Genomic DNA, 22,269 nt, shown 5'->3' on the forward strand with positions numbered 1-22,269 from the left:
AAAGCAAGAGGAACTGCTTGTCATGCTGCACGTGAACACAGCAGTGCCCAGGCAGCTCCACACACCAGGCTCCACCAAAGCAAATCACTCATCTGGGTATTCTCGGCCTCTCCTGTAACATCTACAGGAGGAAGCTTTAGGCGCACCAGCAGCCACCACGGCGCCACACCTACACCCAGGCAGGGAGTAAAGCACACCACTCCTGACCCCTTATGAAAACAAGCTCACGTGTGTGCTCTGGCTGCTAAGTTCATTACCTTCTTCCATCTTACCAGAACACAGCTTTGTTGCAAACTCACATTTGAATGAAGTTTGCCAATAGGATGTAACAACTTATGTTCACCATGTAGGGCAAGGAGGCTTTAACTTTTTTCTGTTTTCTCCCTTTTTTCAGTTTAAAGTGTCATTTGCTTCAAATTACATTCCCTTCCTCCCTCTGCTACTTAGCCCCTGGGAAAAAAACCAAAAACACCACACTGAACACCAGTGGCTTTACTCTGCTCACTTTTACTTTTTTTTTTTTTTTAATCATATTCTCCAGCATCTGAATATGCTTCTAGCAAGTTTACTTCCAACTTCATGTATTTCTGCAGAAAAATGCTTCCATCTGTAAACACACAGGCTACAAACATGTGGAGTCTCAGGAAGTGGCTAGTAGCAGTGCTTGGACTTGCTGTCCAAATAGCATTACAATAGGAAACTATGGGTAAGAGTATGTCCTGCATCTGGCTTTGTCCATTTGTCCAAATAAAATTAACACAATAGTGGAGGACTGACTTCTGAGAAAGCAATACATGTCAGCTCTTACTAATGGCCCCATATATTTCTTCAATATATCAGCTGTCTGTTTGGAATGCCTCCCTTGCATTACAGGCTCTTTGCTGGAAAGGCTCTAACAATGCTGGAATTCTATATTATGCATAACACAGTTCTGCAGGAGTTAAGAATAAGTGACATAAATGCCTTTGTATTTAAAGAAACACACACAAAAATAAGTCAAAAACCAGAAGCACCAAACTTAAAAAGAACAGGCTGACTTTTTGTTTAATTTTTTTTTACTTTTTTTTATTTGGGAAAAGTGCTTCTTACAAAAGGCAGCTGCAAAACAATACGTTATAGACCTCAGAACAATTTCTCATTCCATTTAAAAGTGAAAGGAGAGGCAGTCTAGGGGACAAGAGCAGCAGGAGAACAGATCACGGGGCATCCACAAGTCAATAAAAAACAGCAATAATGTAATGCAAGGTTAAAATTCCTGTGCTGGGGCTTTGGTGGCAAAGTAATTTCTCAATGCAAATTACAGCCAGAAACTGCACGACTGCCTTTGTAAGCAGTAACTCACATAAACTGAACAGCTTTACCAGGCAACCTGCCCAGCTCAGCTGCAGAGAGGCACAAGTACCTCAAAGCAGCTGGGAGGCACAGCGAGTTTCTAGCAAAGCTCACGGCTTAAGTGTTTACATGAAGTTCTAAAACTTACAGAGCGATAAAGCTAAAGGGTCCTCTCTGGTGTTCCTCTGACCCCACCTTGGCTAACCGGATTTCTGCTCCTGGACAACCCTAATCATACACATGAAAGAGAGCTGGTGTATTAGGGAGTGCCATCTATCGAGTTAAGCAATAGTCAGGATCGTTTCCCAGTCTGGGCTGAGACCACTAGACCAGTTTCATGTCCAATTGGAGGCAAGACTTCATGCACCAAGAGGGGGTGAAAGATGGTTTTGTTATTTTTAACTTACACAGAGTCTCCCCATCCTTGAGGTCCAACTCTACATTTATCTGTATATACACATAGAGAGTTCTCCTTTCACAAAGACATTTTCCTTTCATGCTAAACACAGTAAAAATCCAGAACGTTCACACCTGGTTCTGGTTACACAGTAGTAATAGTAATGTGCAAGTAAACAGAGACCAAAAGTCACAAATGAAGACGTGTACATGAGGGGGCTGGAACGGAGCTGATTCCAGAAAGAGTATTTTTTATCTGGCCTGAAATCAGAAATATTGGTACAAAGACAGAATAAAGGCCATCAGCCAATTTACATCCCCACTGCATGGCCACTGCTCATTTTTGTATCTGGGCTCTTCAAAATGAGTGTGGAAGTCCTGTAAACACTTTAACCCTGGAACTGGGTGAACTCTGTTGGGTACACAGATGAAGCAACAAACCTAAGCTAACTGTTTGACAGTTAAATTCATTTTTACAAAAACTAACATTTTAAAGATTTATTTCTTGTTATTTGTTGAAACAGAGGAAAAACAACACTCCTGGGGTGGGAGAGGAGGGGAAGGGAAGAGACAGACCCTGGGTAAAAGTTATTACAACAGCACCTGGAATTGATCGGCCTGCCTAGGAGAAACACAGGCACTGCCACAACACCACAGGTAATAGCTACTGCCTGAAGCCAAGACAACAGTCCACACTCCACTGACAGGTGCTATAGATCCAAATCATAATAATCTTCCAGCTCGTCATGAAATAAGTCCCACTCATCCTCGGAATCCGTTAGCTCATCATCACCTCCAGCTGCCAACAGCATCAGCAACATCTCACCAAGCTCAAAGGTCACCACCTCATCCTCGTCAGTTTCAAAGGGATCACCATTCTCTCGCTCCTCGATGAACTCCCAGAACCGATTCCTCCGCTGGGCCTGCAAATGGAGCACAAGGATTTCCCCAGTGACCACGCAGTACAAAGCAGGAGCCTTTCCAGAGGCTGACATGCCCCTGGTGACTTTCCGACATGCAAGAAATCACGTTTCTCTTTCAGGGAGATACTGACCTCCAGCAGAATTTACCCTTACACACCCCTATTAAAGCCACCCAACATTTCTACTTCAGTATGTTGTAGGAAAGTTTTTTAAATTTATTATTTCCATCTTGGTCTCCAGCATTCACAAACTTTAGAGCACTGCTTCCTTCAAATTCACCATTACAGAGGTCTATCAGAAGTGGAAAAAAGAAAAGTCAATATTTCCCTATCCTCTTATCAAGACAGAAGATATAATGCACACCCCCTCATGTGCTCTCTGTCTGTTTAAAGGGCAATTAATCAGCAGCACTAACCCGGTATCTACTTGAGGTTCCTACTTTGGGTCTTTGTGGCTCCTCTTGGCGGCCATCAGGATATTCATGCTTGTAAAAACAGTTCCCTCCAAATGGACAGCTCCCACGGCCTTCATCAAAATACCTGCATGGCTTGTTGCTGGAAAGGAAAATACCGCAACCCTTACTGACAGCACACCTCAATCAGACTTCAGAACTGCATTTACCTGCAGTCCAGGTACCTGCAGGTACCAGGAGCAGAAAGCATTTTGTGAGTAAAAGACCTACATGCAGAAATGATTCATTACACAACGTGTAGACTGATGCATGCAGAGGGACACCAATGCTGTGCAGTGCACAGGCTTGGGCTGCCTTACGGCTACACCACCAGTGTTTTGTGTAGAGAAGGGAAAGGCTGAGGTGAAAGAACACAGGAATAGCTTTGGGACTGTGTGCATGCATCTGTGGGCAGACAGGCAAAGACGCATTTCACACGTGGTAGTGGAAAGGAGGTGCGAAAAGGGGCTTTACATCAACACCCTTCTTCTCCCTGTGCCTTTATCTCTGCAGTCTCAATTTGATAAAAGGCTGCATTGCTCATACCTCATTGCCTCCTTGTATTTCTGAATGAGTTTCTGCTTCTCTTCCTTCTCCTCCACCCAGTACTCACTTGGAATGACAAAGTTAGATGTGATCCGGCATTCTGGGCAGGACCTGGGAAATGAACAGACTGTGCTGCAAAATTCCACATTACAGGGCGCTCTCTCTCCCATATAACAAGTCATGGCATATATCCATCTTTAAAGAGGTACTGTACTCATATAGTTGCTGTACAACCTTTTCAATCTAGATTCTCTTATACATGAAATTAACCTAAACTCTCCTCTTCAAGAACTCAATGGCAATGGCAGCTGGTCAGCTTGTCTCAGAAAAACTTGAAAAAACATTTCACACAGACTCCTTTTTCTTTAGAATTAAATAAATTTATTTTTGTATTTTTCCTATATTTATTTGATTGGAACTTTGTAGGTTCTAGAACAGCCTTAAATGGAGAAATATTTTGCCAACTGAGTAATGCTCTAAGGCAGTAATGAATTAAGCAGCATACATTCTGAACTGGTTAATCTGTTTCCAGATTCCTGCCCGGGTGTCCAAGACAAAAACAGTAACCACTGGACAACATGCTACCAAATAAACAACAGGTATTTACTACCACTGAGTTTTGCAAATTTAACCCGTATTAACCAAATCAGAGTGTAAATGTTATCCCTAACAATTATTTCACTCCTAAACTACAAGTTAGTATGCATTAAATGCAGTCTCTGTGCAGTCTGCATCTGGAAGTCTGTTGCAAGTTGTCACAAGTTACCAAGTTCTTCCACAGTAACAAAGCACAATCGAAATGGGAAAGTGCCTCACTTTATAATCTTGCTCTCAAATTGTTTAGCACTCCTCCACTTGCGGATGCACTTGAGACAGTAAGTGTGGCTGCAGTTGGAGAGGATCCCAAAGCGGCGCTCGCTAGGATTAGCTTTCTCATACACCACCTCCATGCAGATCCCGCACACCATGTCTTTGCTGCGCTGGACGGCAAAGGAAAGCTCCATGTCCTTCTCGTGAGCTTCAATGCAAGACTGAAAAGGAGACACAAAGATAACAACATAGACGACCAGTCACCTGGTGAGGTCTAAGCAGGTTTTTAAACTCAGTAAGCTGTTTTGCATAATGCATGAAGAGTGATTAGGCTGAAAAAATCTTGATCCTCAAAAAAAAAAATTTGTTCAAGTACTGGTGAGCAATCAATTCAGAGCTCAAATTCATTCCTTCAGACACTGCTTCTAAACATGAAAAGGCAGTCTCAAAGACCATCCAGTCTGACTAGGCAAAGAACAAAGCCTCAGTATCTTTAAGCAGACTGCTCTCCCAAAACAGATAAGGGAATCCAGCTGCTTTTGAGTATGGCCCTGGCAGGAAACAGTCCAGTTTACAACCGGAATTTCATTCACTGTCTGACCTGCACACACCTTCAAATGAAAGGGAATTAGTAACAAGTGATTGAGGGGAGCTAGGAAGCAATAACTTAGAGCTGTTAAACACCAGACAGTTGTTTGCTTACCTTTATGTGCTGAGATCTCTGTGCAGCATCAATGGGATGCAAGACCTGCAGGCCACACATATCACACACGTCCCCATGGATATACACGCAGTTTTCTCCATAACGACATTCTCCTAATGCAGCATAGGGGCACAGCTCCTTCTTCATCTCCACATCTGCCTGCTGCTTCTCATATTCTTCTTCAATCACCATTTCCTGCAAGGGTGCTTCAGCACAGAAAGGAGCAGCTGGGAACAGAATTAAGGACAGTAAGCAGCACATTCAGATTTTGAGCACTCTTGTAAGGAGTAGAACACTCAGGGTTACCCAAACAGAATAATAAAAACAACCTAGGTTCATTTCAGTCCAAGTTCACACACCCTCAACCTGAACTAAATCATCTTCCCCACTCAATTAATTTCAAGACCAATTTATTCATCCTTCAACCCAGACAAGATGAAAACTATCAAAGTTTCAGTGGTCAGGGAAGATCCATTTACAGGCTAAGTCCACCTGGAAAAATCACCCTAGTCCTCAGCAGCTTAAATACACTGTTATACACACTCTGGTTCAGCAATCATTTAATAAGGCTACAAATCTCTCACTGCTTTTAGAATCAATTTCACTTGAGCTAAAATTTTCACATCAGCTGAAATTAAAAGGTTTTTTCCCAGAAATTACACAGCTGAAGCAATGAAAGTGTATCCAGCATAACAAAATGCTAGTATGACAATACCACATCAGCAATTCCTTACATGCAAGCTAATTAGCACACTGTTCTTTAGCCTGAACAAACTTTCATTTCTGGATTCCCATGCATCTCTAGGATTGATAGAAAAGTGGTGTCCACATCTCTCAAACTAACTCCATTCTACATATTTGCCAAAAAGCCTGTCCTAAACAGATATCTGGTCAATTAGCCAGCCACATGAACCTAAGACACTGAAATTTAGGCTATTTTCACTACATTTTAAAAGCCAGCCATAAATTTTGCAGAATCCTAAGTAAATTCCCTACCCTAATTCTAAATTGATCTGAAATCTGTATCATTTCTCTTCCCCTTTTAGACAACTGCTGAACACTTCTCCCTGTACCTCAAACACATGCTTGCCTGCCTCAGCACAAGTCAGCCTTTTGAGATTGTTACATAAGTAGGATGAATTAGAAGACAAAAGCGGTCAGTGAGAAACTGAAGATGTAATAAACATAAAGGATTACTATATTCAGAGTAAACACCAGGAAGAACAGCAGCTAGAGTTTATTTACATAACCAGAAGCTGTTACAAGAGTAACAAGTCATCAGTGCCATAAGAAAGTAACTTTCAGAAGCTGTTCAAGCACTAGATTTAGAGAAGCAAGCAGAAACTACCAAAGACATACTTGGATCAGTGAAGGACAGACTTCTCAAAATTAATCAGAGAGGCTGCACACTCACACAGTTTTCATCCCCATGGAGCAAAGACATAACAATAGGCATGTATCAGTCTGTTAGTTTTAGGACAAGGAAAAAGAAAATGCAGGTCTCTGCGACTTAAGTTTTGAGGAATAAGCAAATATTGAAGATCAGTGTAAAAAAATATTAGCTCTCAAGATAAGGTCTGCTTCTTGAACCATCTCTGACTGTAATGGTCACTCACAGCAATCCTGGAGCAGTCTGTTTGTTAGAAACATATTTTTGAAAACAAGTGAGTAACTGAGTAACAAGTCACCTGAAAATCTGCTAATTTTCAGTCAGAGATTCCCAAACAAAGAATGTTCATTAGCTCTTCTTCCCCATGAGGTTTAGTGAACCAGCACCAAGAAAAGCGACAAGAAACCATGCATTAGGCTCTACGTTCTCTCCTGGGTAGCTCAGCATAACGTGAAAATATGTACTTACTTATTGAAATCCCACTTGCCCTCCCATTTGAAATCTATGGTCTCCACTTCCACAGGAAGTAACAAAAATCACAACTACCATTCAGTTTCTAGTCCCTCAACAGTTGCATTTGCCAGTGTTTGCTCCAGTTAATGCTGTCACAGATTTTTTTACCTAGTTGAGGGCCATGAAGATGGTTAGAGGGATGGAACACCTCCCCTATGAGGAAAGGCTCAGAGAGTTGGGGTTGTTCGGCCTGGAGAAGTGAAGGCTCCGGGGTGACCTTACTGCAGCCTTCCAGGACCTGAAGGGGGCCTAAAAGAAAGATGAAGAGGGACTTTTTACAAAGGCATGTAGTAATAAGACAAGGGGTAATGATTTCAAACTAAAATTCAACCTGAAAGAGGGTGGGTTTAGAATAGATATTCAGAAGAAACTCTTTACTGGGAGGCATGAACAGCATATATATCTTCTGCAGCTACTGCACTGTAGCAGCTACAGTTGTACTTCCTCTTTGAAATCACAATTAGAAAAATTCAGAGGACTTCACTGCCTCAAGTTACAAATTCAACATCCCTCAGAGTAACATTTGTTCTCTATGATTCTGTTTGCTGTTTTCCCAATCTCTGCTCACCAGTAGGTGGCCTCAAGCCCCACCTTCTCATTGCCCATTTCCCAGTCAACAGGGTTAAATTCATACTAGTGGAAAAAGCGATGTGTTACCCTCGATCCACACACCACCTGCTTGCACTTCAGGACACACTTTGCAGCATTAAACACATTAATATTTCAGTAACAGGAAACAGACACCCAATTTAGTGCTTCTTGTCTTTCTGCCTGTCTACTCTTCCTCAATTACTACAGAACATCGAGCAGCAATAGCTGCAGAACAAGTATGGAAATGTGGCACATCTGTACAACTAACAAGTGAATAACTGAAGAATCGTCACTATTTTCTAAGTTAGGTCCTGAAGTCATCTTCAAGATACCAGGTTTAGTCTCAAACCAGAGAATCGTGGTAAAAGGTGAGCATTATAATCCCAGCTATGCATGGTTAAACTGCCAACCTTGAATCTTTATAATTTTTAAAATTTTAAACACACAGGCTTCTAGATGACCTTGAGAAATAGGGTTTAATTTTGAAGCTTCCAAGTATCTGTACATTTCTCCAGCGATCTGACAAGAATAATCTGCTTTAAGGCATACACTACAGAACACACTGCACACATTTTTATTTCTGTAGTAAAAGACGGTTGCTTCAGAAAATTAAAGTTTTTTAAAGTCACCATGGGAATTAGCATTATGTAGCACTATTCAGAACAGCAACAGATGACTATGTTTGTACATTAAAATACATCAAGTTTCAAAGGCTATAAAACAGAGATTTGCAACAAGATTCACAGAAGAGAACACTATTCAACTTTATCTGACACAAGTTAGCATGAAAAGTAAGCCTAACCCCTAGAAAAGAAATTGCTTTAGTAAAACTAAGTTAACTGTGTAATGACTTAAGACTTTAAGGAAGAAGCGCCAGCTCTTATTTAAGGACTGTGTGTATTTAAAAGATCTCTGGCTGTTCAAACTAGCAATGAATTGATTCCACTGGAGGGCCAGCCAGTCATTATTGGGGCTGATGCCCAAGAAATGAGACTGACTCTTCTCAGATGTGCAAACGACAAGAGACATAAGGCAAGCTGAGGCAGGGAAAAATCCAATTACATACTAGCAAAGAGGCTTTCTTTGTGAAAGGAGTCAAACACCACAAAGGATACCCAGAGGTTATGGCCCTTTGAACATCTCTGAGGATAGAGATTCAACTCAATGAAGCCCCTGGCAACTTTTAAGCAGGAAATTAACAAGATGAAATCCAGAGGTTCCTTCCTATCTAAATATTATATTCTGATTAAAATATTTAAATAAATCCGTTGTCTCACAAGTATTTTTATGACAGGTGGCACATTAACAGGTAGTAGTCAAGTTTTCACTCCTTCGGAATATACTCAAGTCACATATCTATTATGCAATTCCATAATCAAACTTCTCAACAACACTAGCCAACTGTGTCACTTGACCATTCCTCTTCACCCTCCTCAAACTGGATGGCAGGAGGCTCCAAGCAGCACCCTGTAATACTGAGAAGTCATTCTCTTTCCAAATCTGAGAATCTCAGCAATACTGTGGAGACGAAGTCGTATAATCTGAGCACTCTATGACTTCTTCAAACTCTTCTGGAGGCAAGGTGTCCATTCTGAATTCCAACATTTATTTAAGTACTCATAGCCTCCTCATGCCTTAGAGAGACAAATATTAGAAATTATGTTAAAGTGAACACTGTCAGCCTAGTTTTCACTTAAATTTGAAGACTGTTGTATTTTGGCAGGAAAAATGGGTAAGTATGCGACTCAAATAGTCTGGTCCCATATGATGAGCTTCTTCAGTCTCATTCTCATTGTCATCTGTCCCAGTATTAGAAAGCTGAGTTCCAGAAAGCTAGCTAGAATAAATGATTTTCAGCCTCTGGTCATGAGATTCACGAAAGTAAGCATCAGGCTTCAATTCCTCCTATAGGAATCTGTACCTCCACTGAAACACCTTTGAAAGACTGCAAAACCACCCCAAACCAAATCAACCAACTCAAAACACAAAGGCAGCACATTATCTCTCCAGAGTAGCAATATTAACTTTATCACCACTAATTTCCTCACACATCCTATATACAAACTAAACTTCAAAGGAGATTCTCAAATCATTCAGAAACATAGCAAGAGAAAGCCAGTCATGCAGAGACCAATTTGAAATACACCTGGTTTCAGAATGAAACAGTCAGTCCAATTACTCACATTGGAAATCCCAATCTCACTTGAACTGATCAATAAACATAAATAGCTGTACTCAAAAGCTTTAAAATAAATGCACTACATAGAAACTGCTGAGCCATTGGAATTCCACTGATGGAAATTCACTGTTATCCCATGATCAGCTTACCACGTCCACAGTATGGCTGCCCAGGAACAAACTCCACAGCATTCACCCAGTCTTCAGCTCCTACTCCTGCTGCTGCCAGATCTGTATTTTCATCTTCTATCTCAGCAATAAATTCTTCAACTGTTTCAGGAAGTGATGCAAACTCTGAGGACACTGATGGATAGATTTCTGCCTCTGGATTCACATCAGTCACTTCTTCCTGTATTAGTGGCTTGGTATGTTCATATCTAAAAAGTTAAAACACATCTTGTCAACTTTCCACAAAAAAATACCTCCAGACAGCAGCCCCATGTATTGAAAATAAACTAATGAAGATGTGAACATGGTATCTGGAAGGAGGACCCAGAAATGGCTAGGAAGGAAAAGTCACTGATGACCCTTTATAGAGAAATGCTTCCACTTTTGCAATCTGTCAGCATTGCTCAAAAAAACTTACGGTACTCTGTGACTTTGGAGAAAAAAGAGCACAATTCTTACTTAACTTACACAGAACAATCTTGAAATATGTCCCAAACCAGTCAGTTACCTATTATACATTATATTATTATATATATGTTATTTAATATTTAATTATATATTATGTCATGTTGCTGAATGAGATAAATGAGTTCATTCAGCTTTATAAAGAGAAGACTAAGGACAGACACTGCTGTCTCGAACCACTCCACAGGAAGCTACAGGAAAGATCAGACAGAGTCTTCTTTAGAGGTACAGTGATATGATGACCGTCAGTAGGCACCAATCCAAAATGGGAAGTTACATTTATGAATATTAGGAAAAAAAATTGCTGTAAGAGTAGTTAAACACTAGAATAGGTGCGCAATCTTCATGCTTGCAGATACTCAAAGACTGGACATGCCTTGGGCAACCTGGCCTCAGCTGGCACAGATTCAGAGATCCCCACCAACATAAATGATTCTTTTCCTGTGTCTAAGCATCTTGCCTCATGCAGATTTTACACTGAATTTGAGTCCTTCTAATGCCTCTTTCAGCTCATTGTGGAAAATGATAGAACACTTTGAGCCCTACCACCCACAATAAACAGGAAGGCACCATTTCCCTCAAAAATCTGTCTTCCAGCAACTAGAAGACTACATGGGGAAAATAAATGACAAATATACTGTTGTAGTCTTAGATATTTGCTGACTAATTTCAAGGACAACAGAAGGGAATTTTTTGAGATCATACAGAAGTTTGAAGTGACTATGATTCATTTAGCTTGTGTCAGATTAAGAACAACGAAGTGTCAGTTCTTGCATATTAAAGAGGTGCTTCTAAACAAATATCAGCTTGGAGATCCTAATCCTGTGAAGCACCAATTTAAAACTGAAGCCTTCAGATCTCTACATCTGTGGCCTCCAGAGCGTGTGCACCATGCGAGGTGTCCAAGGCAACCCAATGGGATGCAGGAAGAAAATACCAGAACTTACTGGTTTTTTCCCCTTTAAAAATACAATAAATTACTACTATTATTAAGATACACATTGATGGCAGTGTCCTCACAGTCCATACGTCAGGGGGCCCATGTGTGGTACATGTGAAGTGCCCTAAAGGAGGAGTTGGGCTGTGGGTTGACAGTAGCACCCCTCTTGTCTGCTCACTTTCAGCATATTGTGACATACTGCAGTTTGCTAGTACTCACTTAATGAATGAACAGATTATGTGATCTTGTTTTACCTAAACTAACCCTGACAAAGTGAACAAGTGGCTTGAAAAGATGCCTGCAACTGTGGGCTCATGACAACACTGATAATGTGAGCAGAAGCCAACAAGAAAATGTCAGAGCTAACACTTCTACTCCTACTCTTCATCAGCCACACTACAAAGTAAAACAATGCCAACCTAATCAGCTCTTTAACTCAGGGGGAGGGGAACCACAGAAGAGATCAAGATTACCAAGAAGGCAATCTGAAGTATGGATTTACATTCACAATTTTTAATGAAGAACCATGCCCTTGATGTATACTGTACCTTGAGATATTAGCTACTCAAAGGATGAAGCCATCTCAATTAGAAAGGCATTGAAAATCAAAACATCTAGAACACAAAGACAAACCCCTACAATTTTTTCCAAGATGTTTCAAGTCACGTGCTACTCAATCCAGTACTTTGCAGAACTTCACAATAAGGGTTTAGAAACCTCTTTTGAGGCTTGTTACGTAACAATGAGAGACAAAAAGGCATATGCCACTGGACCACTTTTTCTTCCTGCTGTGGTAAAAATGACTGAAATAACTCATGGAAAACAATATGGTGACAAAGTAAAACACATTCCTTTGTCAGCCAATACTGTTGGGAAACGCATAGAAAACACTGCTAGAGATTTGAAGAAACAAGCAGTAGAACAATTTTTGCAGTGTGGGAAGTTCGCTGCATGGCAGAAGGAAAAGTACAGATGTTTTTCACATGTCTCAGCTTATGATACTTGCTAGATTCTGTTTCAATAACGAACTACTTTTTGTGAGACACCAAAGAAAAGATGCACCAGTAGAGAAACATTCTCAGCAAATTACTGCTGTAACAAAGACAAAAAGATTCACTGGAGGAGGTATCTTCTCAATAGTAAACAATTACTTTAATAAAAACAATGCTTTATTGAAAAAAACTGTGCAAGTAAAACCACTGAAGCAGCAGCTGCTCAGACCACGATAAGAGATTCCAGAGTAAGGGAACAGGGATAGCATCCCACCCCATTACTGCATTGTTCATAGGCAAGATACTGTAGCAAAGATGTAAAAACAGGTGGAGAGCTCCCATGAAAAATCTTCTGTTCTACACAGGTGTTTGCTGATTATTTCATGGTAAAGCACTTAAAAATTGTCACAGATGAGTTATGCACATTTATTTCACAAAGTGCTCCAAGCTTGCTGCCCTGTTGTGACAAGCCAGTGCCACCACTATGCTGCTGAGCAGCTATTAATAAAAAACCAAACCAAATCCAAACCAACCAAATCCAACCACATTCAAACTGCCCCTCCAAGATAAAGTCACTCTACAAACAGATAACTGCTTTTGAAGGAAATTTGTGGTATGGAGACAACACTTCAAAAATTAAGTATTTCCACCACTGTGTTATTTTATTGCCATAAACTACCCAAGTGTTTCAACAACAAAAAAACCTTTTATAACTTGTACGCTTAAAAAACTTGAAAAATTGTTTGTCTAACATGTTTTAAAATCTTTCAAATTTAGAATTCCAGTGTATTTTGGACTCATTTCCTAAACATATAAAAATGCAACACCTTCCAGTTAATCTGCACTAATAGCTGATTGACATCAGGGAAGGTGGAAACTTATTAGCTAAATTTATCACACATTAGTACATGCAGCCAACAATACACTTCCTTTTGGATCTGCGTATCTTTGTGAAAGATTTTTTTCAGCTACAACCACCATTAAAACCAAGGACTAAAATAAACTGAACTTAGAATGAGACCTTCAAACAACTGTATAACAAAATGTTACACTCAGATTTTAAACAATAAGAAAGCCCACTGAATCAACATTACTGTCAGTAAAAAAATATTATTACTAGTAAGGCTTTTAGTGACAGTAAAAATTGCTTCGGACTATTTATAAAATATTTATTAAATATTTTCATTTCACCTTTGAGACACCCTTTTTAAAATTCTGGTTTTGGGTTATATTTTATAATGTACATAACATTAGTACAGTAATAGATGTAGATATATACATATAAACAATAAATAAATGTGTATGCTGGTGGGAGCTCAAAAATATTGAACTGATAAGAGTGCACAATCCAAAGTTGGAAGACCACTGATCTACACAATCAAAAAAAAAACCACTGGCAGATAGAAGACTACAGAGAGGCTTTCTTCATTACTTTTCTTAGATACAGTAACCCTTTATTAAACGTGAAAGCAAAGCTAACTATGAGCTACCATATAAAATCATGATGCAAATGTTTAATCACAAATTACAGCTGCAGTAAGACAGAATGTTAAAACTTCTAGTAAGTTTTAATAAAACAAGTGATGAAACATTCCTAAATCCTTGTAAAGCTTTGTTCCACTAGGAAAGTATCTGTTTTTCTTCTTCACAATTTTTTTATTACAATTGCAGGGGTATAAATCAATTCATAGTATGTTTTCATAAAGTAAAGCTATTTTGCACAGGCAACATTTTAAAACTCACACGACAAACTCCAGTTACTTAACCAGAATGGTAGTTCCGGTGTCAGTGTACCAATTCCTCAAGAGACTAGATGAAGAAAAAAAAAATCTTACCTGTTCAGGCTTTTACTTAAACAGTGTAACTCAGTTTCATCCATTCAACTAGTCTGAATGTAGTCTCAGATTTCAATTAATCTACTCATGTTATTAATAAAAAATCAGAAAACTCACTCCATTGACAGCTGTCACTTTTATAAAAACCAGTTATTACCTTGCCTTTGCTCATTTATTTGCATAGCAAACACTGGTATTTAGCAACACAAGAGAGTCAGTGAAAAGCTATTTTTACAAATATCTGACTTTGCAACAGAAAAGGAAAGCACTAAGATTTACTGTCCCCTTCCCTGAGCTCTCTCCTCAGGGATTCAGTGTGAAAAGATCCCTGCAGGATGGCCAGGGACATTTCTTTACCTGCAATGATCTCCATAAGCACAGCATCCTCGCTGGTAATACCTGCACACCATGGTAGACTGACTGGTGGAGAGGTCATGGGAGTAGCGGCAGTTGTCGCCTTCCTTGCAGACTCCATGCATGAAGTATCTGTAAGAGAAGATAACAGTGAGTTAAGGAGAAGCACTGAAGCTGCAAAAGTATTTGGATGCTCTTGTTATTCCATAAATCAAGGTATGCTGTATTAAGAACAGCCCTAAAGACTCACGGGACCCTACCCCAGTATAAACATGAAAATAAGAACATCTGAGGAAAGATGAAGCCTCAGCTTCATCTGCAGTTCACTCTACTCCAGTAAACTGTGCTGCACATTTAGGGACTTGCTCTTACAAAAGCCTGGGGAAAAAAACCCCAAACCTGTAAAAACAAAGTTATCCTGGGCTGTGACACCAAGAGGAAAGAGTCTTGGACTAAGTAGATTGGCACTAAGTTTTACCTGTAGCCCCTGCATCCTGAGACAAGCAAAAACCTTACAGAAACCGAACAACAGATACAAGAATTAAATCCAGACACGCCCTAAATCACCCAAGGTTTTAAATCTATTCTGGATTCATAAGTAATTCAATCAAATGTGATTTCCTCTTCAAGAATGAAAAACATGATTGTGATGGATAATTACATCTGACAAAACACACACATTAGTTCCTGTGATAGGAGCCAAATAAACTGAAGCCCCCTGCTTCAATACTGTGCAACTTGTCTGAAAAAACTTGGACAATTTCAAAGCTTTTACAGACAATTTGATCAATTTTAGCATGTCAAGAAGAACAACTTTAATTTAGCATCTTCAATTCAGTTATTCAAGAGAACTGAAGAGTGGTTTTCAAGCTTTTTTTCAATTTTAACTTAGAAGAACAAGCTTCTAGAAATTCAGTGCCCCTTAAATGTTCAGATTCAGTATGTTCAAAACTACAACAGAAAAGTTCAAGTACACCTTTTCCAATTCACATAAAAGTATTAACCAAGAAAAAAGGAAAAAAAGGAAAAAAAACCTGTGTAAAAACTGAACCCATAAACATTTACCAACACTTCAGTTTAGAAAGAAGCCGCATTGCCTCCAGATAACAAGTTGCAAACCCTGAACTCACTGGAAATATGAAGACCTAGTAAACAAGAAAATTTGTGAGGATTTAGGTCTTGTACAAAACACCACTAGAGAGAAGGCTGAGAAGCAGATTATAACCAGCTAAGCCCACATTGCTGCTGAATGGGGCAGACTTGCCCTCCTCCTGTTGCACACTTTTCAGCACTTTGTGCAGCCAGAAGAACAAGCAGCTGAGTGCAGCCTCACAGCCAGCACAAGAGACAGGGATCATCTTTCAGCAGACACAACTAAGATTAGGACAGCTCTTCACAAAACAGTAGATTCCACTTATATTCCTGGCCAGGAAAGGTGATAAGATGTTGAACTGCATGCACTTTTACATAGCTATTTAGTCTACTGTATTTTTAATAAGTCAGATGAAGCCAGTGAACAATGCACTAAATGATATGTAGAGCTACATCTGAAATCCAGTTTCAGGGAAATACTAAAATCCGAGGTTGAGTGTTCAGAGACCTGATAACCCTCCATGTGCAACATCACTGGTGTATTCAACATATCAACAATAAAAAAAAACAAACCCTCAACTAGCTTTACAGACCACAAGCTGACACTTGCCATCAGGCTGCAATTCACACTCAAAACACTCAAATTCACACTCCAAATCCCCTGTCTGTACCCTGTAGACAAATTAATCAGGTAACCAAGAAATGGCTTCTTAACCAAGAAATGTGATCCAACATAAAAAACAAGCAGTACAAGACCCATATGAGGCTTTGCAGGGTGAGGTGGAGGTGCAAACAGCCATGCCAGCAGGAATACGGTGCTGCAAAAACAGAACAAGACTCATCCCTGCTATACAACCAGCACTCGCCACTGAACAAAAACCACACAAACCCCCCTATAATTCACACCCGTGCGTCCACCAGCATAACCCACCTACAAAGACACACCTCAAAAGGAAAAAAACCCAAACCAGCAAAACCAAAATCCAACTAATAAAACCCCCTACTTAACCTCCTCTCTTCCCCAAACAAAAAAAAAGCCCTCAAAACAAAACAAAAAACAAACCCAACCACTCATGAAGTCATAGGACAAGAATATAACTGGAATTTCTGGCTTGATTGCTTTTAAGAAATGGAAGCCACACAGATAGACTTCAGGTTGTTTAATGTTTGTTCTTTAACAAGTGTTATCTCCACCCTTTGCTTGTTCCCACGCAGCATCGCTTCCCCCGTGTACTGGGGCAGCAACTTCACAGCCACCAGCCGGCACAGACCAGGAAATGGCTGCCATGGAACCTGACATTCCTTTTGCTGCCCCCATGGTTATTTTTAATCTGGATCAGATCACTGCCCAACCACTCTGCACAGCCACTCTGCTCCTTGAGCCAACAAAGTGTTGGGACACCACTACAGCTGAAATAAGTGACTGACAGCAAGGCTCCTGCCCGAAGACATCTGATAGAAACTATCTGGTCAACATGACTTATGCCAAGTACCTAAGCTCCAAAATTAGGTTCTTCCACTGCATGATAAGGAAAATGAAGCTCCAAACCCCTTTCCTTCCTTCCTTCCTAGTTTATGACAGCAAATCCTCTGCAAATGCAGATTCTGTGTAATTATGAAAGTTGTCACAATTTATTATATTGAAATGGTAGGCTATAAAGGGGAAAATAAACAAACCACTCCCAGGCTATAACTCACACATCACTTTTAAAGGCCTTCAACCCTATGCAGTAAACTCAGCATTATTTGAAGAAGGCTGGAGTGGGAGGGGAAAGAAAGTGTTTCTCTTAGGATTACACCCCAACTTCTTCCACAACCCTCCCGTTCACTAAAAGGTAAGATTTTTACTTTAAGTTCACAAAGAATGTGACACGGTACATATCAAATTACAGTGTTTGGCTAAAACATATTTTGGCCCAGTAAAAAAAAAAAATAAAAATAAATAGAGTGCATTATTTTTGGGGTAAGATAAAATTTATTTTGGAGAGCATCTTTACTCACACAGAGTATTCAATTTAATCCTACTCAACAGTGATACCAAACTTTTCACTCTGGTTATAGGAAAAAAACATCCTTAAAACTGAAAACTATGAGTTATCTGTCTTACACACTGACATGTAGAAGGATATCTGAAATTTGCATTTGGTCAAGTAGTTGGAGAACACATGTAATTTAATCTGAAAAAATAAACTAGATCAAGACAAGTATATAATTGGATTTTCTCTGAGCCTCTGTGATGCTGTCATCCAAAAAAGCACTTATTCTGGCAGTGCCCTCTGTCCTTCCAATTCAAATATACGAGCATAATTTGGTTAAGCTGCTTGGGGAGCCAGACCAGAGAAGTCATCGGGCTCCAAGTCCAGATAATTTCCCCAGTTCAGCTCACTGCACGATTGTACAAAACATGAGTGACACCAACACATGGAACAACCAGACAAAACTGATAATTGCCTGCACTGGCATTTTATCACTGAAAAAGGTTCAATGTCTAGTGATGAATGCCTTGATCAAAATAGGATATCCTGATTTTCGAGGGTATTTCTCCATAGGCAAGGCTTCCTTCTATAGCTTTGGAAACTTGCAACGTGTTTCCTTATTCAGATATATTCTGTTCTTCAGGTTTCTGCTTTCAGTGAATGCTAATCTGTTTATCAAACTACTGCTTCAGCTAAATTAGAATGTTACAATCAACATCAAACCCAAGACACTGCCATGACTGGCAGATGGAGAAGCTCAGGATAACAGCCATCTGCAATCATTAGCTTCTTCAAGTGCCATACAGAAACCGAGAATTCCCGGGAAGAAGGTAGCAGGAAAGAGGCCAAGCACAAAGAGGCTAAGCACACTGCTCTAGTACAGCTCCCGGTGTTCAGCCACATTACTGGCTAAGGAAATTCTGCTGGAGTTAGTAAAAAGGGGAAAAAAAGTTGATCTTAACAGTACTTAGCTCGTAGTCCATTCTCCATAACCTCCTTCAGAAGTTATCAGGGGATGCAGACCAGAGCAGCCATGAAAGGAGCAATTCAGGCAGGCTGTCAGGAGGTTTGTGCCCTGCACCTCATCCCTGGTGCTGCACTGAATTAAGGAGGGCTTACTTTACTAATGCACACTCTTCACATGGAAACAAAAAAAAACCTGATCCAGGTTTTCAGGAAGAACAGCCAAGGCACAAACACATAAACAGCCCTCAAAGTACACCACTTAGTTGCTATGGGTTGTATTTACATTCAATTCTTAAACAAACAAGTAAAACATAATTTGTTTACCTCAACTTGATGACTTTTAATGTCGCATGACATCTGGAAAACACAAGCACAGAACAAACAGTGCCAAGCCTTTGGAAAAAAAAAGATGGGCTATAGCACTGCTCAATAAAAACATGCAGCCATCTGAACTGGAAAGACTGAGGAACCTGGTAAGGATGACCATTCTTTTTATTTCAAAGATATCAGTATGGAAAAGGTCATAATATTAAACAAGTTGTGAATTAGCTTTGTTCCCATGCTATTTATTCCAGATTAAAATAATACAAATTTTTACAAAACACAAGCCTTGAAAACTACTAAACTACAGAAGTAAAAAACCCCAAGTTTTTTCATTGTCTCTTAGCGAACATGATTTCCTATGTTTTATCCTGATACTTCTAAAACTTAGCTGCAAGAAAAATAAAGGGTAACATGAGCAAAACTGTATGTGTAGGAGAAATCGAAGTCCTTCATCTTAGTCACTGTGTCTCTCACTCTGAGATATTAATCATCCATCCCAAAGATATCACACTGGTATATTAAAACTCATTAACCAACCTATTTATCATATCAGATATTCAAAGGAGGAGCAAGAACTTATGGTACCAATTTTAAGCCTTCCAGTTTCCACAAAAAAGTGGTATTTCTGCACCAGCCATCACATGCTAGCTTCTTATACTGAAGGGACTGTCTCCCAAAAGTTTTTCAGGCAGCATTTACTGTCACCTGTCTGATGATTCAACTAAAAAAGCCCGTGAACAAAAAGAATTGTGCAGTATTACTCAAACAAAAACTGCTCTACCTCCTACACTAAAAACCTGCATTTTGAAATTTAACTCCTTCATCTCATTGTTAAATCCACCAGCTCATTTATAAAGGTAGAGCAAAATCTAGTAGTAAGAAACATATCTTCCTAAATATATCCTATCAAAACCAAAATCAGAAATACAAAATTTTTATTACAGGTTCCCAGAAGGGCAAGCCAAAATTGCTCATTTTATTTTAAAGCCTGAGTAAAGCTATTCTCCCTCCAACTTGAATGATCCCATAAAAATTGATAAAGCAAGTAATGGGATAACCAGCAGGATTAGCCAAAGAGAACAAAGAACGGAGACATTCATTAGATCCAAGGCCGAGATCCCATTGTTTAAGCACGAATTAAAGCACGTTAACTATTACAAAAGAGTAGCTTTAGCTTCCCACTTGGCCTGAGTGTGTTTGCAAATAAATATATTCCCTAGACTCTCTGCACTGCAGGATACTGATGAACTTGACTGCCTCTGTACTATGGCAGTCGCTGTCTTCGATAAATCGATCCTGCGTCTATACCTACTCTATAGCTGTCTCACGAATCCAATTTGCCTAATTGAGCCTTTCGATCTTCAGAAATTACGAGGCAAACTTCAATAGAGGGAGCACTGACCTTGCGGCTCACTTAAAGCTGAGCTAAGCACGGTTCCCGGTCATTTCCTCATCTTCGGCATCAAACATTAACCCGGGGATTTGCAGGCAAAACCCTCTGCCTGCAGCAGCACCCCGAAGGGAAACAGTTAGCTGGGCATTAGCCAAAATGGATGTGGATCAACAGCGAGCAGGGACGCTTTAAACACTGCAGGGCACGCGAAACAAACACAGCGAGCGAGCTCCCTGCGAGAGCCGAGCAGCGGCTCCTCATGCTGCTGCGATCTGCCCTTGAAACAAATGGGGGAAAAAAGCAAGCGGAAGAGATATAAAAAAAACTCCATTAAAATCTACAGCCTCTTCTGACCTACCCAAGCGATGTTCATTTTCGCTTCCAAGTGACTTGGAATTTATGTGCCCACAAACACGTGAAATGTAATTTATTTATTTAAATGAATAAATTTTAAAAAGTCAGGAGACGCTCATCGATGTTAATCTTGGATTATCACTTTTATATTAACTAATATATGCCTACGTTCCCAACGCTGTTTTAAATTCCTTTCTGCCTGCCAACCTACCAGCAGTGTAGGTTTAAAAATAGTGCATCTGGCAAGCTTTAAAACACGCAGTACGGCTCGCATAACCCCAGAGAGAGGATTTATCAGAAATATAGTTTAAAGGAAAACACGGATAGGAAATGACGCAGCACACAGAACCTCGATGTGACACAGGCAGGGCCACTTCGCACATTCTGCAACATGTCACGACCTATTGCTGTTCTCCGGTTTAATGAATAGTTTTCGCTATATCAATCACGAGATAATTCCCAATTTTAAATTTCGACTGAAACGCACAAGATTTTAAATTACGTCGCATTTCCTGCTTTGTCGCGCTTTGCGGAACGCGGATGCAGGACTTCCTTTTACACGGCGTCCTTCGCGCCGAGCACTGCGGGCCCGCTCCCGCACAATAAAGAGCGGCCCGCGGCTCCCGGTGAGGCAGCGGGAGCGCTCCCGGCGCCCCGGCCCGGCGGCCGCAGGGAACACCCTCACACGAGGCCGCGGCTGGAGAAAGGCCGCGGGCCGCACCGCCCCCACCGGCGGGCCCGGCTGCCGGCGCCGCGGCCGCGCCACCTCCGCCGGTAGCCCCGCCCGGGGCCGCTCCCGCCCGGGGCCGGGGCCGTTCGCCGCCCCCGGGGACGCGCGCGGGGCGGGGCCGGCGCGCGCCGCGGGCGGGCGCGCGCGGCGCGTACGTGACCGTGGGGGGAGGGGCGGGGGGGGCGGCGGCGGTGAGGGAAAAAGCCCCGGGGGGGGGGGGGGGGGGAACGGGACCGCTGCGGGGAGAAGGGAAGGGAAAGGAAAAGAAGGACAGGGAAGGGCGGCCCCGCCCGCCCGCTTCCCTCCCCCTCCCCACCCGCCGCGGACGGCTCGTACCTGCAGGTGACCTGCTTGGTCCAGCCGCCTCCCCCCGGCCCCGCAGAGGGTGGCGGCACGGCCGCGAAGTCGAAGGCGACGGCCGCCGCTCCCGCAGCCGCCGCGGGTGACCCCAGGGCCGCGGCCGCCGCGCCCGCCGTTGTCTCCAGCGCCGCCACCGCCTCCGCCATTACTGTTTATCCCGCAAAGCGGCGGCAGCGCCGGAACTTCCGGGAGCGGATCCTTCCGGCCGTGCGGGGCGGGGCGCGGCCGCGGCACCGCCCCCCCGCCTGAGCGGCGGCTCCCATTGGCCGAGCGGGACGGGCGCGCGCGAACGCACCGGGGGCGGGGCCGCGCCGGTGCTGCCCTCGCGCGGCCGCGGGGAGCGTGCGGGCCGCGCGCGCCCTCGTGGCCCCGCCGGGAGCGCGCCCGGCGCGGCCCCGCGGCCAGGCATGGGGCCCGGCTCGCCCCGCCGGGATCGGCCGGCGGCGGGAAAGGGCCTTTTCCAGAAGGGAACGACACGGAACGGCAA

The 22,269-nt window shown here is 41.8% G+C and overlaps 1 protein-coding gene across 3 annotated transcripts; it reads right to left on the reverse strand.

Moving 5' to 3' along the window:
- Positions 1–1,037: 1,037 nt before the first annotated feature.
- Positions 1,038–21,963, reverse strand: LOC131593039 (E3 ubiquitin-protein ligase makorin-1-like). 3 transcript variants are annotated; one of them, XM_058865206.1, is made up of 9 exons: positions 21,759–21,963; positions 14,591–14,719; positions 9,984–10,210; positions 7,173–7,313; positions 5,162–5,388; positions 4,465–4,679; positions 3,649–3,759; positions 3,091–3,205; positions 1,038–2,651 (listed from the first exon to the last, which is right to left on the reverse strand). In XM_058865206.1, the coding sequence occupies exons 1-9, from the start codon at positions 21,926–21,928 to the stop codon at positions 2,439–2,441; spliced, it is 1,548 nt and encodes a 515-aa protein (XP_058721189.1). In that variant the 5' UTR covers positions 21,929–21,963; the 3' UTR covers positions 1,038–2,438. The 3 variants fall into 3 exon arrangements, with proteins under 3 accessions (XP_058721189.1, XP_058721188.1, XP_058721190.1); XM_058865205.1 differs by having other exon boundaries at positions 3,067–3,205; positions 21,759–21,962; XM_058865207.1 differs by lacking the exon at positions 21,759–21,963 and adding an exon at positions 20,348–20,370 and having other exon boundaries at positions 3,067–3,205.
- Between the last annotated feature and the right edge of the window lie 306 nt (positions 21,964–22,269).

The sequence above is a fragment of the Poecile atricapillus genome, chromosome Z (assembly GCF_030490865.1).
Source record: "Poecile atricapillus isolate bPoeAtr1 chromosome Z, bPoeAtr1.hap1, whole genome shotgun sequence".
NCBI classification, from domain to species: domain Eukaryota; kingdom Metazoa; phylum Chordata; class Aves; order Passeriformes; family Paridae; genus Poecile; species Poecile atricapillus.

Coding starts and splice junctions, on each gene's coding strand:
- LOC131593039 (XM_058865205.1), bottom strand. CDS start 21,928: ATGGCGGAGGCGGTGGCGGCGCTGGAGACAACGGCGGGCGCGGCGGCC. Junction 10,211..14,590: donor GCTTATGGAGATCATTGCAG/GTAAAGAAATGT, acceptor TTAACTTTTTAG/ATATGAACATACCAAGCCAC. Junction 3,760..4,464: donor TTTGAGAGCAAGATTATAAA/GTGAGGCACTTT, acceptor TTCATTTCCCAG/GTCCTGCCCAGAATGCCGGA.